Raw genomic sequence first — 13,658 nt, forward strand, 5'->3', positions numbered from 1 at the left:
GAGAGAGAAAGAGGGAGGGAGAGAGAAAGAGGGAGGGAGAGAGAAAGAGGGAGGGAGAGAGAGAGAGGGAGGGAGAGAGAGAGAGGGAGAGAGAGAAAGAGGGAGAGAGAGAGAGAGAGAGTGTTTGTGGCAGAGGTTCAACAGAGGCCACAAGTTGTTTACACTGGTCCATATACCAGGTGGCCGCACTGCCTCTCTGTTTACTTCATAAATGGTCCAATTTTTACCCCTTACCACCCTTCACCACCACCACCACCCTCACCACCACCACCACCACCACCTCACCACCACCACCACCTCACCACCACCACCACCACCCCACCACCTCTGTTTACTTCATAAATGGTCCATTTTACCCTACCACCTTCACCACCACCACCACTCACCACCACTCACCACCACCACTCACCACCACCACCAACCCACCACCACCACTCACCACCCCACCACCCTCACAGCCACCACCACTACCACCTCACCACCACCACCACCACCACCACCACCACCTCACCACCACCACCACCACCACCACCACCTTCACCACCACCACCCCTCACCACACCACCACCCCTCACAGCCACCACCACTACCACCCCTCACCACCACCCCTCACCACCACAAAAAAAAATTCTAGTGTCTCAAAAAAAAAATGTAAACACAATACCTTACAGATTCTCATGGCGATCGTGTGAATGTTTATAATACATCAACAACAACATTATCAACATTCACCACCTAGAATGTTGTTATAGATCTCTAACACATCAACATGAAGTTAACATTCACACGATCATCACCAGAATCTGTAAGGCATTGTGTTTACATTATGATTGGGGTTTTTTGAGACACCTTGTGTATGGTTAATGTGTAGGAAGGTTATGGTGCCGTGCAGTTAACCATTCACTGTTAACTGTGTGGTGATGATAGGTTAACGTATCATACCGAGTTACTTAACACTTACAAAACGTACGCACTGTTTATAAGTCTCGGTATACCAACCCTTCCTCACTGTTCATTTAAGTACTTAACACTTACTTACAATGTACACACTCACGCACTGGTTTTAGCCCCTTGAGTACATGTTTTAACCCTAGAGTACATGTTTTTAACCCTTAAGTACGATGATTTAGCCCATTGAGTACGATGTTTAAGCCCCTTGAGTACGGTGATTTAGCCCCTTGAGTACGATGTTTAAGCCCCTTGAGTACGGTGATTTAGCCCCTTGAGTACGATGATTTAGCCCCTTGAGTACGATGATTTAGCCCTTTGAGTACGATGATTTAGCCCTTTGAGTACATTGATTTAGCCCCTTGAGTACGATGATTTAGCCCCTTGAGTACGATGATTTAGCCCTACGATGTAGCCCGTAGCCCCTTGAGTACGATGATTTAGCCCCTTGAGTACGATGATTTAGCCCTTTGAGTACGATGATTTAGCCCTTTGAGTACATTGATTTAGCCCCTTGAGTACGATGATTTAGCCCCTTGAGTACGATGATTTAGCCCTTTGAGTACGATGATTTAGCCCTTTGAGTACGGTGATTTAGCCCCTTGAGTACGATGACTTCCCCAAACCCAGTGTAGGGAGAGGGAAGGGGAAAGGGAGAAGGGAAGGAAAGGGGGTAGGGAGAAGGGAAGGAAAGGGGGTAGGGAGAAGGGAAGGAAAGGGGGAAGGGAGAAGGGAAGGGAATTGGGTAAAGGAAAGATGGTAAGGAATTGTGGTAAGGAGATGGAAGGGAAGAGAGGAAGAGGGGAGGAAGGGGGTAGGTAAGGAAAGGGATATGAGGGGAAGGGGGGTAAGAGGAGGAAAGGTCAGGTCAGGGATAGGGGGTACGTAAAGGAAGGGGGTAGGTAAGGGAAGGGGATAGGTAAGGGGAGGGGAAGGGGGTAAGAGAAGGGAAAGGGTAGGTAAGGGAAAGGGATAGGTAAGGGGGAATGGGAAGGGGGTTAGAGAGAAAGGGTAGGTAAGGGGGAAGGGGTAGGGGGTACGTAAGGGAGAAGGTAGATAACTGACTAACTTTAAACTAGATAATGAGAGTTTAGGAAAGGGGTAATGGCTCGGACAGGTGTAATCAGGTGATGCTAGACGAGAGGCGAGAGATAAATTGACCAGGTGTACACCACGCTAATTACAGGTGAGGAGAAACACGTGTGCTTCATCCATCTAGCTACCTGGTTACCATCATCCATCTCTTCCTCACTCTTACTTTCTCCTCCTCCTCTTCCTTCTTCATCCATCTCCTCCTCACTCTTACTTTCTCCTCCTACTCCTCCTCCTCTTCCTTCTTCATCCATCTCTTCCTCACTCTTACTTTCTCCTCCTACTCTTCCTCCTCCTCCTCTTCCTTCTTCATCCATCTCTTCCTCACTCTTACTTTCTCCTCCTCCGCTTCCTTCTTCATCCATGTCCTCCTCCTCCTCTTCCTTCTTCATCCATCTCTTCCTCACTCTTCCTTCTCCTGCTCCTCTTCCGTCTTCATCCATCTCTTCCTCACTCTTCCTTCTCCTCCTCCTCCATCTATCTATCTATCTATCTATCTATCTATCTATCTATCTATCTACAGCAGACAGTAATCAACAAATTCACCGGATCAGCTGACAGTGAGCGGCTGACAGTGAGCGGCTGACAGTGACCGGCTGACACTAACCAGGTAACAGAGCTGCTGACACTGAATGATCGGCTGACTCCAGACAGCGTCAGGAGCCACGGAAGGTAAGATAATTAGTGAAACTCTGTACTGTGGTGACTGACTGACTGACTGACTGACAAACAAACGAAGAGGATAAACAACATGAAATACAGAGACGGTAAAAACAACAAACAGAAAATAGGTTCAGAGGGGGAAGAGGAGGAGGAAGAAAGAGAGGAGAAGGAGGGGGAGGACAAGGTGAGGAGAAGGAGGAGGGAGAGGAGAAGGGGTGAGGAGGAGGAGGGAGAGAGGAGGGAGGGGGAGGAGGGGGAGGAGGAGGGGAGCAGGGTGGGGAGAGGGGAAGGAGGGGGAGGGAGGGGGAGGCAGGGTGAGGAGGGGAAGGAGGGAGGGAGGGTGAGGGAGGGGGAAGGAGGAGGGGGAGGGGGGGAGAGGGGAGCCAGGTGGGGAGGGAAGGAGGAGGGGAGGGGAGGGTGGGGAGAGAGGGAGCAGGGTGAGGGGGAGGGAGGGAGGGGGGGAGGGAGCAAGGGTGGGGAGGGAAGGAGGAGGAGAGGGGGGTGAGGTGAGGAGGAGGAGGGGGAGAAGGAGAGGGCAAGGTGAGGGAGGAGGAGGAGAGGAGGAGTGGGAGAGAGGGAGCAGGGTGAGGGAGGGAAGGAAGGAGGGGGAGAGGAGGAGGACAGCGGGTGGGGGGGGAGGTGGGGAGGGAGGAGGAGGGGGACAGTGGGTGGGGAGAGGTGGGGGAGGAAGGAGGAGGAGGGGACAGGTGGAGAGAGGAGGGAGGACAGCGAGGTGGAGAGAGTGGGGGAGGGAGGAGGGTGGGGAGGACAGCGAGGTGGGGGGAGGGTGGGGGAGGGAGGAGGGAGGACAGCAGAGGTGGGGGGGAGAGGTGGGGAGGGAGGAGGGAGGGGACAGCGAGGAGTAGGGGAGGGGTGGGGGAGTGAGGAGAGAGGTAGGAGGGGGGAGGCCCATCTACCACTCCTCGTGTATTTCCTGCAGTATTAAATCTCCTGAAGGCGTGGTGGGCGGGGGTTGCCTCTAGGGGAAGGGGCGTAGGAAGAGAGGAAGGGGGAAGAGGGAGGGGAGGGGAAGAAAGTAGGGGAGGGGGAGTGGTAGGGGACAGGACGAGAGGGAGGTGAAGGGGATAGGTAGAGGGGAGGGGAAGGGGGTAGAGGGGATAGGGGAAGAGAAGGGAATGAGCTTGACTGACTGACTGACTGAGAGAATCTTTACCAGTGAGAGAGACAAATGAGAGAAAACAACAACGATTTAATCCACTTAAAAAAGTTTCCAAACAATGAAACGCTTTAACCAGTCAGCCTCCCAGGGTGTCAGCTACAAGGTCCTGACGTCACATACACCCCCACACACATCGAGTCAGCCCAGGGTGTCAGCTACAAGGTCCTGACGTCACATACACCCCCACACACATCGAGTCAGCCCAGGGTGTCAGCTACAAGGTCCTGACGTCACATACACCCCCACACACATCGAGTCAGCCCATGGTGTCAGCTACAAGGTCCTGACGTCACATACACCCCCACTACAACAAAATTCAGCCCATAAGAGCCCGCACCGATAGATATAAGAACAGCACCATCCCATCTATTGCTAAAATAATAAACAACTCCTTATTTATGTACTGTACAGCCCTGTAAATGTGTTCAATGCATATTATATAATTATGTCTAAATCGAATGTAAGTCTGTATATTTTCAGCCACCGGCTCCAACTCTATTAATAAACCGTTTATTATTATTATTATTATTATTATTATTATTATTATTATTATTATTATTATTATTATTATTATTACACATCGAGTCAGCCCAGGGCGTCAGTCACGTACACAAGTTAGTCAGATAAGTTTTTAGCTTACCTGGATACGCCAAATTAGTTTCCACAGCTTAAATAAAAACAAAAGCAGAAAAATATCATCCATGGCCACGAGTCAGCCGAACATAAGAACATAAAGAGTCTGCAATAGTCCGGTTGGCAGCCCTGTCTAGAGTTACTACCACTCCCTATCATCCATGAATCTATCTAGCCTCCTTTTGAAACTTTCCAGCACTTACTACAAAGTTATTAAGCTTGTTCCACTCGTCTACGTGTACGTGTGTACGTGTGTCAGCCGTCAGGATTTAGCTGACGGGTGTTCCAGTCTAGAGCCTCAAGCTAAAGAAGCAGCCGGAGCAAAAATCAGTGACAATTAGCCTTTTCAGAGTAAGCATCGAAGTATGAAGTGTGTTCATGCCCCAGTACCTGCCAAAAGTGGGCATCAGAGGGCATCAGTTGGGTATCAGAGAGCAAACTTAATCACTACTAATCTCTCCCCTCCCCCCCCCCCCCCCCCCACAACAAGTAACGAATTGATTTGTAACAGTTTATTTAGCCAGAAGAGCACAGATACAGAGTGGATAATAATAACAATATTAACATGGCTGAGCCAGTTGAGAACCTGAGCTCTCTTTTAGGCACCTGATATATACTATACATTTATCTCAAGGAAGTATTATGTAACATTTAGTATCATCTAGAATAGTACAGTAGCATGGTGGTAATAAGAACATCTCTTAATGTTACCACTTTATCACTTCAATATTTATTTATTTTATTTATTATTTTTAGTTTTACTTTTATTTTTTGTTGTATTTATAAGTATATATATAAATTAGAGTGGACTTGAAAAACATAAATATAATGGGGGAGCAGTACAACCTGGGGTGTACAGTATTAAGGTTGAACGGAGATAATAACTGAGTATAGATAAACACGCCAGTCAGTAGCTACGTAGAGAAAGTAATAAGTAGCGTAACGTAACAATATATAGCCAACTACCCCCACCTCCGGGGGGAAGAGGGGGCGGAGGGGAGAGAGGCGGAGGGGGAGGAAGGGAGAGAAGACGAAGGAGAGGGAGCAGGGGGGAGGCGAAGGAGGAGGGGGCGAAGGGGATGGAGAGGGGTGGGGGATGGGGAAGGGGCGGAGAGGGCGGGGGGGGAGGGCGGGGGGGAGAGGGGCGGGGGAGAGGGGGCGGGGGAAGGGGCGGGGGGAAAGGGAGGCGGGGGGAGGGAGAGGGGGCGGGGGAGAGGGAGAGGGGAAGGAGGGGAGGTCTGGAGGGGGAGGGGAGGTTCGGAGGTGGAGGGGGAGGGAGGGGGCGGAGGGGGGAGGGGAGGGCTGGAGGGGGGATGGAGAGGGGATGGAGGAGGGAGGGAGGTGTCGAAGAGGATGGAGAGGGAGGTGGGGAGGAGAGGGGGAGGGGGGGTCTATTATTATGTTTTAAACATGTCTGCGCTCTAGGTATGAGAGTTTTCTATGATGCAAGATGCGGTTTGGAGGGTAGACAATGCTATACTTGCTCCAAGGGCCCCCTAAACAATGCTATATCTCTTTCATGGGCCCCAAAGAATGTTCTACATCTCCATGGGCCCCGGGTGAGCCCGGTGTGTTAGTGGGCTCACCATCAGCCTGTACTAACTTATCACCTCACCATAAACTCACAGACACACACACTAAAAGTATTCACGGTTGTAATGTTGTGGTTATTGTTGTGGTTGTTGTTGTGGTTGTTGTTGTGGTTATTGTTGTGGTTGTTGTTGTGGTTGTGGTTGTTGTTGTGGTTGTAACCTAAGAACGTTTGAGAATCCATCTTTGGGTTCATACAAAGGAGTGTTAGTTACAAGACCAGCCAGGTTATCCTAAAACTATATCTTGCGCTTGTGAGACCTTTACGCAGTAGGCAGCTATCAAACAGGGAGGTACTACCGCCTGGGAAGATATTGGAAGCATAATGTGTTGTCTAATGGTAGACCCTGCTGCCATATGGCATCACGAAAATTGTGGACAAGTGCCAGGTTGCTCATCTGACTTTCTGCCTCATTGCAAGGTCACAAGTGTTCCTCTTATTAGTGACAACACAGCATACTTACTGTATATCGTTTCTCACTCTTGATTTATCAGCATATACCTGGATCACGCGCAACTACAGTGATTTACTTGCATATATATATATATATATATATATATATATATATATATATATATATATATATATATATATATATATATATATATTTTATCAATTTTTATTAATTATTACTATTATTACAGTATTACTGCATGCCCCCACCACCCCCGAAGCCCTGATGTGGGTCAGTGACCTGTGCTCGGGTGGGCTAATCCCCGTAATAAAATATATATTAATAATAAATAAATAAATAAATCTGGTCACCGTACTACAGAATGAATATAGAATCCCTAGAAAGAATTCAAAGGAGAATGACAAGACTAATCCCGGGCATTAGGAACCTTGAGTACAGTGACAGGTTAAAGCATCTTAATTTGCACTCCCTCGAGAGACGTAGAGTGAGGGGAGATATGATAGAGGTGCATAAATGGAAATCAGGGCTAAACAAAGGTGATATAACAAAGGTACCCAAACCATCCAACCAGGAGCGAACTCGTAACAATGGTTTTAAATTAGACAAATTTAGATTCAGGCGCGAGATGGGTAAACATTGGTTTGGAAATAGAGTAGTGGACGAGTGGAACAAGTTACCAAATATCATCATTAACTCGAATACACTGGATAGCTTCAAACATAGGTTGGATGGATATATGAACGATAGGGGTTGGGTGTAAACGGGACTGTCCAGTATGGCCCAATAGGCCCGCTGCAGTTTCCTCCATTCTTAAGTTTGTGTCGCAGCTTAAATGAGTTAGGTAGATACGTTCTCACATCATAATTTAAAGGGAAAATTACACCGTACGAGCCCCTGAGAATCACAGGTCTTGTTTTTGCTCGTAACTTCCTCTGATAAAAAGTAATACAAGAGAACTTAATCATCTGGTTAATATTTAGGTACAATTTTTGCTGCGAATTTTAATCTGGTAAAACTTGAACAACGATCATGTGAACTGACTGCTGCTTCCACTATCTGAACCCCTGACCTGACCTTACCCACCCCTAACACAATCTAACCTAACCCTAAATTTTGTAACATTAACCCGACCTCACAGCAGCAGACAAACACACTTTCACTCCCTCTCTCAGCGTTAATGTGTGCGGTGGCCAAGTGGATACAGTGCTCACGGGGTCCCTGGTTCGCATGCCAATGGACCTCTTATCGACCCGGCTGTGAGTGGGTACCTAAGTTTACAGTTGGGGAAGTGCATTAATGGCCATATTGCCTTCTTGTGTACCGATCCAAATCGCCCTTAACTGGCTACGACACACACACAATAATGGTCTGAGAGAGAGAGAGAGGGATACAATTCATATCACAGTGGCAGCAACAATAACATGCTTCAACACCAAGAAACTTGAAAGATTTCGGGAACCAAACGACGGAATAGAAAACAAAACACGTTCATTAAAACAGACTTAAAAGAGTAGGAAGAGTTCAGCTAATGCACCAAGACAGGAAACAGACCGGATTGACAACATTACCCCCCCCCCACCACACCCCACACCCTACTGGGACTGACAACATTAACCCCCAACCCCCTCCTCCACCCCCGGACTGACAACAACACCACCCACACCCCCGTCTCACTCCACCCCACCCCACCCCTCTCCTCACTCTCGCCATTAGAGATGAAGTGTTGTGCCAGCCGACATATTAAAATTGTATCCACTTTTTTGCACTTAGTAACTATATCAATTCTCATGTATAGAACCAAATACGCAATGTGCTTGAATACTTCTCACGTAAATGTGAATAACAAAGTGTGAGGACAGACATACTGCCTCACACGCCTGTACTCACGCATTTGTGAATAAGTTACCCTTTATGTATAGAACTAAACAAATAATGTAAATGAAATACTGTGTAACATTCAGTGCCATAATATCCTGACAACGGGGGTTAATTATCATGACCCTTTGTAAACTCTACTCTGTAATCCTTTTGCGCTACCGCTCACAGGATGAGTGTGGGGTGCACAATAAAGTAGCCGCTGCAAGCGGCAAAATCAAAATCAATCCTCACTCTCACACACCTGAGGTTAATTTTGGGAATTAGTTAAGAAGATGAATCAAGCTGCACTTCCTTACATGGTGATAGCGAACACTCCCAGCTAATGAACACTCCCAGCTAATGAACACTCCCAGCTAATGAACACTCCCAGCTAATGAACACTCCCAGCTAATGAACACTCCCAGCTAATGAACACTCCCCGCTAATGAACACTCCCCGCTAATGAACACTCCCCGCTAATGAACACTCCCCGCTAATGAACACACTCCCCGCTAATGAACACTCCCCGCTAATGAACACTCCCCGCTAATGAACACTCCCCGCTAATGAACACTCCTACTACGAACACCCCAGCTAATGAACACCCCAGCCAATTTGAACACCCCAGCCACGAACACTCCCAGCACGAACACTTGGCTAATGAACACTCCCCAGCACGAACACTCCCAGCTAATGAACGCTCCTAGCTAATGAAAACACATTATCCATTAATTCATCCATTCTTCTACGATATTAGTATCAGGATTATATATTATGGATAATCTCTATTGTAAAAAGTCAGCCACAAAATTATGGATGAAACTCTACGTAAATTAACAGAACAACAACAACAGTGAACAATTTTGTCTCATTGAAGTGTCTCACATTATAACCTGCTCTCACGATAGATACATTAGTGATATGTTAAAACCGGCTCCCCAACAAGACCCTTTAACAAAACCGGTTCCCAAATAAGACTCTACAAAACCGGTTCCCAACAAGACCTCAAACCGGTTCCCAACACACCCCCAAACCGGTTCTAAATAAGACCCCCACAAAACCGGTCTTCAAATAAGACCGCAAACTGGTTCCCAAATAAGACCCCCACAAAACCGGTTCCCAACAAATTTCAAAAAAAAACACAGGGTTACAATAAATTTAACCTGAAATCAATTTTATTATTTCAGAGTAGAGATTCGTTTTAAGACATAAATTTTGTATTTATGGAGGTGTGGCCAGTTTAATACAAGCAACGACAATGATTTATTCCACAGTGGGTAGGGCTTTGGAGATGAGGGGAAACACACACACACACACACACACACACACACACACACACACACACACACACACACACACACACTTACTTCAACACTTGACCTAACCCAACCCAGCCTAACCTAACCTAGCACATTTTCGTGGGATATTATATTAAAATCCTTCATGTGCGCTTAAGGAGATATACACATGCGCAACAATATTATCTAATTTATTCTAAACGTATTCCGTCATGTTAAGCCTTCCTCTTGACCTAAACACCGAAAACAAGAAAATAAATAACTTTTCCTCTTGCATGCGTTAAATAAGTTAAGTTATTCATAGGATAATAAACATTTACCCAAATTTTTAGTTCTCTTTCTGCAGGTAAATATTAACTTTACAAATTTACCACAGTTTATCATATTTTCGTTCCGTTTTTTCTGGACTGACTACTATAGAAAACGATTCAATTTCAGGGGTTACTATGACTTGTAACTCTCCCTCCCCCCCTCCCCCCGACTTGCCATTATAAACGATTAAAATATATATCAATGAAAAAGTAAAGAGTGAACATCTTAAAAATGATAATAATATATTTACTTTGCAAATAAATCAAGGGGTGATAGGAGGAATTCTTCTCTTAAGACTTCATGTAAAGATAAACAAAATCCTTAATAAATTTCTACCCAAAATTTATGAGATTTTTAGGCTAATATTCTCATAAATTTTGGCCTAAGAATCTTATTATAGTATTCGTGTGTTATAAGAATTAATTTCGTGCTTCCCTCAACGAGAGATTCCATTAAGGTGAACAGATTATTATAATTATGTTCCCCAAAATAGTTTCCAGTGTCAATTTTGAATCCCCGCCTTGTGTGATGCCCTTAAAGAAGAGTTCCTCTCACTGTGCCTTCCCCGACTTACAAATACAAGCCACATACCTTATCAAACAACTGACGCCATTTCTGCAATAAAAATAATAAAGATTATGAGCATTTATTGTAAAAAAAAGTGGTTCTTACAGTATATACAACACCAATGGTACAATTGTATGACGGTACAAGTTTATGATGACGAAAAAGGGTTTTCTCTTAGTTAAATGGACAAGGTATTTAATCAACAAAGCGAGGTCATTATTTCATACATAAGGGAGAGTCTTGATGACCCAAAACACAACTTACGTCAGTCAGAAGTTCTCGTCTGGCCTCGGCCTCGTCTGAATCAGAGTCGGACTCGGTCTCGACGCCGTCTATGGGCTCCAAGTCGTCCTCGAGGTCACTGAGTGTGGCCAACATACGATCCATCGACCTGAGGATCTCGTCGTCGGAGGGCGCCGTCGGGGCCCGCTTCAGTTCTTCCTTGGCCTTCTTGGCGGCGTCTGGCGGGCTGCCCTTCAGGGTGAGGAAGCGGCGGTACTCGTCACTACTGATGGTGATGTCGCCGTTACCGTTCCCGTTACCGTTGTTGTTGTCGTCGTCTGAGACCATCTTTATGATGTGGTTCTTCTTCGGCCTCCGTCGTGGACTGCGGGGTCGTGGGGAACTCAGGTCGTCTCTCAGATCGTCTCTCAACGACCTGTGGTCATCCGAGAAGGAGGTAGAGACGGCGCTCTCGTCCCCATCAGACAGCGCCTCCACTATGGCCGTGGGGGCGCGAGGAGGCGGGGACACCGTAGGAGGCGTGGAGAGGGTAGGCGCCGGAGATATCGTGGGGGTCTCTGAGGGCGTTGCTGAGGTGGTGGGCGTGACGGTGAGGGGCGTGGTGCTGGTGGGCGTCGGGGCACCGTTGATGGGACGCGACTGGTCCCCATCTCCTCCATTACCACCGTCACCCGCCACGTGAGCCAGGTCGGCTATCACCACCTCACCGCCCCACGACACACGCACCATCTTCTCTCAGGTCACCAGGGGTCACCAAGGGGTCACAACAAGGTAACCAGAAGTCAACAAGGGGTCACAACCAGGTCACCAGAAGTCACGAAGGGTCACAGCAAGGTCACCAAGGGGTCACAACTAGGTCACCAGGAGTCACCAAGGGGTCACAACTAGGTCACCAGGAGTCACCAAGGGGTCACAACTAGGTCACCAGGAGTCACCAGCGTCTTACAATCGATAACTTTAACCCCCAACACTCAGATGAGTGACGCCTTCACTCAACCACACTAAGACCTTCCCTCTTTGAACACTTTCGGGTGATTAATCTACAGATTGATACCGTAACTTGACCCAACTGAGAGAAAGTAAGACTCACAGGGTCTTTGGTTGATGTGAGTGTATATTTCTCTCCAAGACAATGTAGAGAAAACACTAATAATCTCTCTAACGCGTTGCAAGAAACACACTCAAGTTACAACTCACTATAGGCTGAGCGGGCACTGCAATAAGACACATGAAATCCCTCTTCTTTATCTGGTTTTTTTTCACTGTCCATTGGGATCTTGGCCAATGGTCAATCACTGCTGTAAGACACTGAATCACTGTATCTCTTCCTCTACTACACTGTCTACGTCTACGAGTCCAGCACCAATTAAGACACTGCAAATTGTTCACTGCCCACTATGAATCCCGTGAAGTCACTGCGTTAAGACACTTCAACTGTCTCCTGTCTTTTCACTGTTCACTAATCGAGGCTTAGTCATCACTGTAGGAAGACATTGCAATCCTTCCCTATCCTTCACTGTCAATTGGAATCACAGCAAAGTGACACCAAATCTGTGTTTATATTTTCACTGTCTACTTTCCTTATTTTTCACTGTACACTTTGTTTACTCTTCACTGTCACTGTCCACCTCATAACAGACCCATCACTGTCTCACTTTATCTCACCTTCTCTCACTCTTTCTCTCCACACCGAAGACAAGCTTACACAGTAGAGTAAAAGGCACCTGCGACACACTCAGAGGCACACAAGAGAGGCGAGATCGTCGAGGAAATCTAAACCCAAAACAAATCGTCCTGCTTTCAAGTTCTGGGGTTTAGTTAAAGAGACGTAACGTGACAATGGTGGTGGCAGTAGTGTGTGTGTGACGCATCAACGGCTTAATAATACCCTGACTGCATTTTTACGACAGTTTCTTGTGGTGATATTGCGTGACGGTAAGAGGAAACACGATGATGAATTGTCACACACGCACACTTAAACGCACTCACTCAAGACACACACTCTCAGTTGTCTTGGCGAGAGTGATGCAAGAGGAGCTTCGTCAAGGGTGCGTGAAGGAGGTTTCCGGGCGACACGACGGGAAGACTTACTGCCGAAGGTAATGACGTTGTTGTTGTTGTTGTTGCAGGTGATCCAGTATATATTGAGAGACGACCTGTGATGATGACGATGATGACGATGATGATGACAGGTGTGACGACGCTCCTGACAAGTAAACTGGGAGTAAACAGACCGTGTCCTCGATGTTGACTGATAAAGTGATGTTTATGACGACAGGTGTTTTTAGACAGGTGAGCTGGGAGGGGGGACATGTAAGAGCGGGTCCAAGGGTGGTGGTTTACTAGACCTGGGGGAGGCGATGCTGGGGGAGAAGGGTGGGGGAAGGGGGAGTGGGGAGGAGGGGGGAGAGGGTTGATGGTCGTCACAATAATATGTTCTGGACTTGTGGTGGTGTTGGGGAGAGCGTCATGCCCACCACCACACCTCTACCACACCACTACCACACCAACACAGCACTACTACCACACCTTTACCACACCACCTCCACAACCACACTGCCAACCCCTCTACTACACTTCTACCACACCACCACCAACACCAAACCACACCCCCCACTACACCACACCACTACCACCACACCTCCACCACACCTGACCTCACTTGAACAAACCGTCTATTGTTCAAGTCGTCGTCTCAATCTAGCATCCTTGTAGCGTGGTTCGTTGTGGTCACTGTCCATCCTGTCTGTCCGTCTGTCTGTCTGACAATCGTGGGGTATCAACAGTCTCTCCTCCCGGTCAGTAGCGACGTACCGCCAGTCTCTTTCCTCCCAGTTACAGAATCCAGTTACTGTCCAG

At 47.2% G+C, this 13,658-nt stretch overlaps 1 protein-coding gene across 1 annotated transcript in view; it reads right to left on the minus strand.

Annotated features, from left to right (window-relative positions):
* LOC121866674 overlaps positions 1–13,328 on the minus strand; it is a 44,047-nt gene extending 30,719 nt beyond the window's left edge. Inside the window, exons 1-2 of the mRNA XM_042366369.1 lie at positions 10,821–13,328; positions 10,581–10,604 (exon numbers count right to left, since the gene is read on the minus strand). Coding sequence (XP_042222303.1) covers positions 10,581–10,604; positions 10,821–11,528 — 732 coding nt within the window. The 5' untranslated portion in view covers positions 11,529–13,328. The remainder of the gene's footprint in view (positions 1–10,580; positions 10,605–10,820) is intronic.
* Positions 13,329–13,658: the final 330 nt, after the last annotated feature.

The sequence above is a fragment of the Homarus americanus genome, unplaced genomic scaffold, assembly GCF_018991925.1.
Source record: "Homarus americanus isolate GMGI-L3 unplaced genomic scaffold, GMGI_Hamer_2.0 scaffold55371, whole genome shotgun sequence".
Lineage (NCBI taxonomy): Eukaryota > Metazoa > Arthropoda > Malacostraca > Decapoda > Nephropidae > Homarus > Homarus americanus.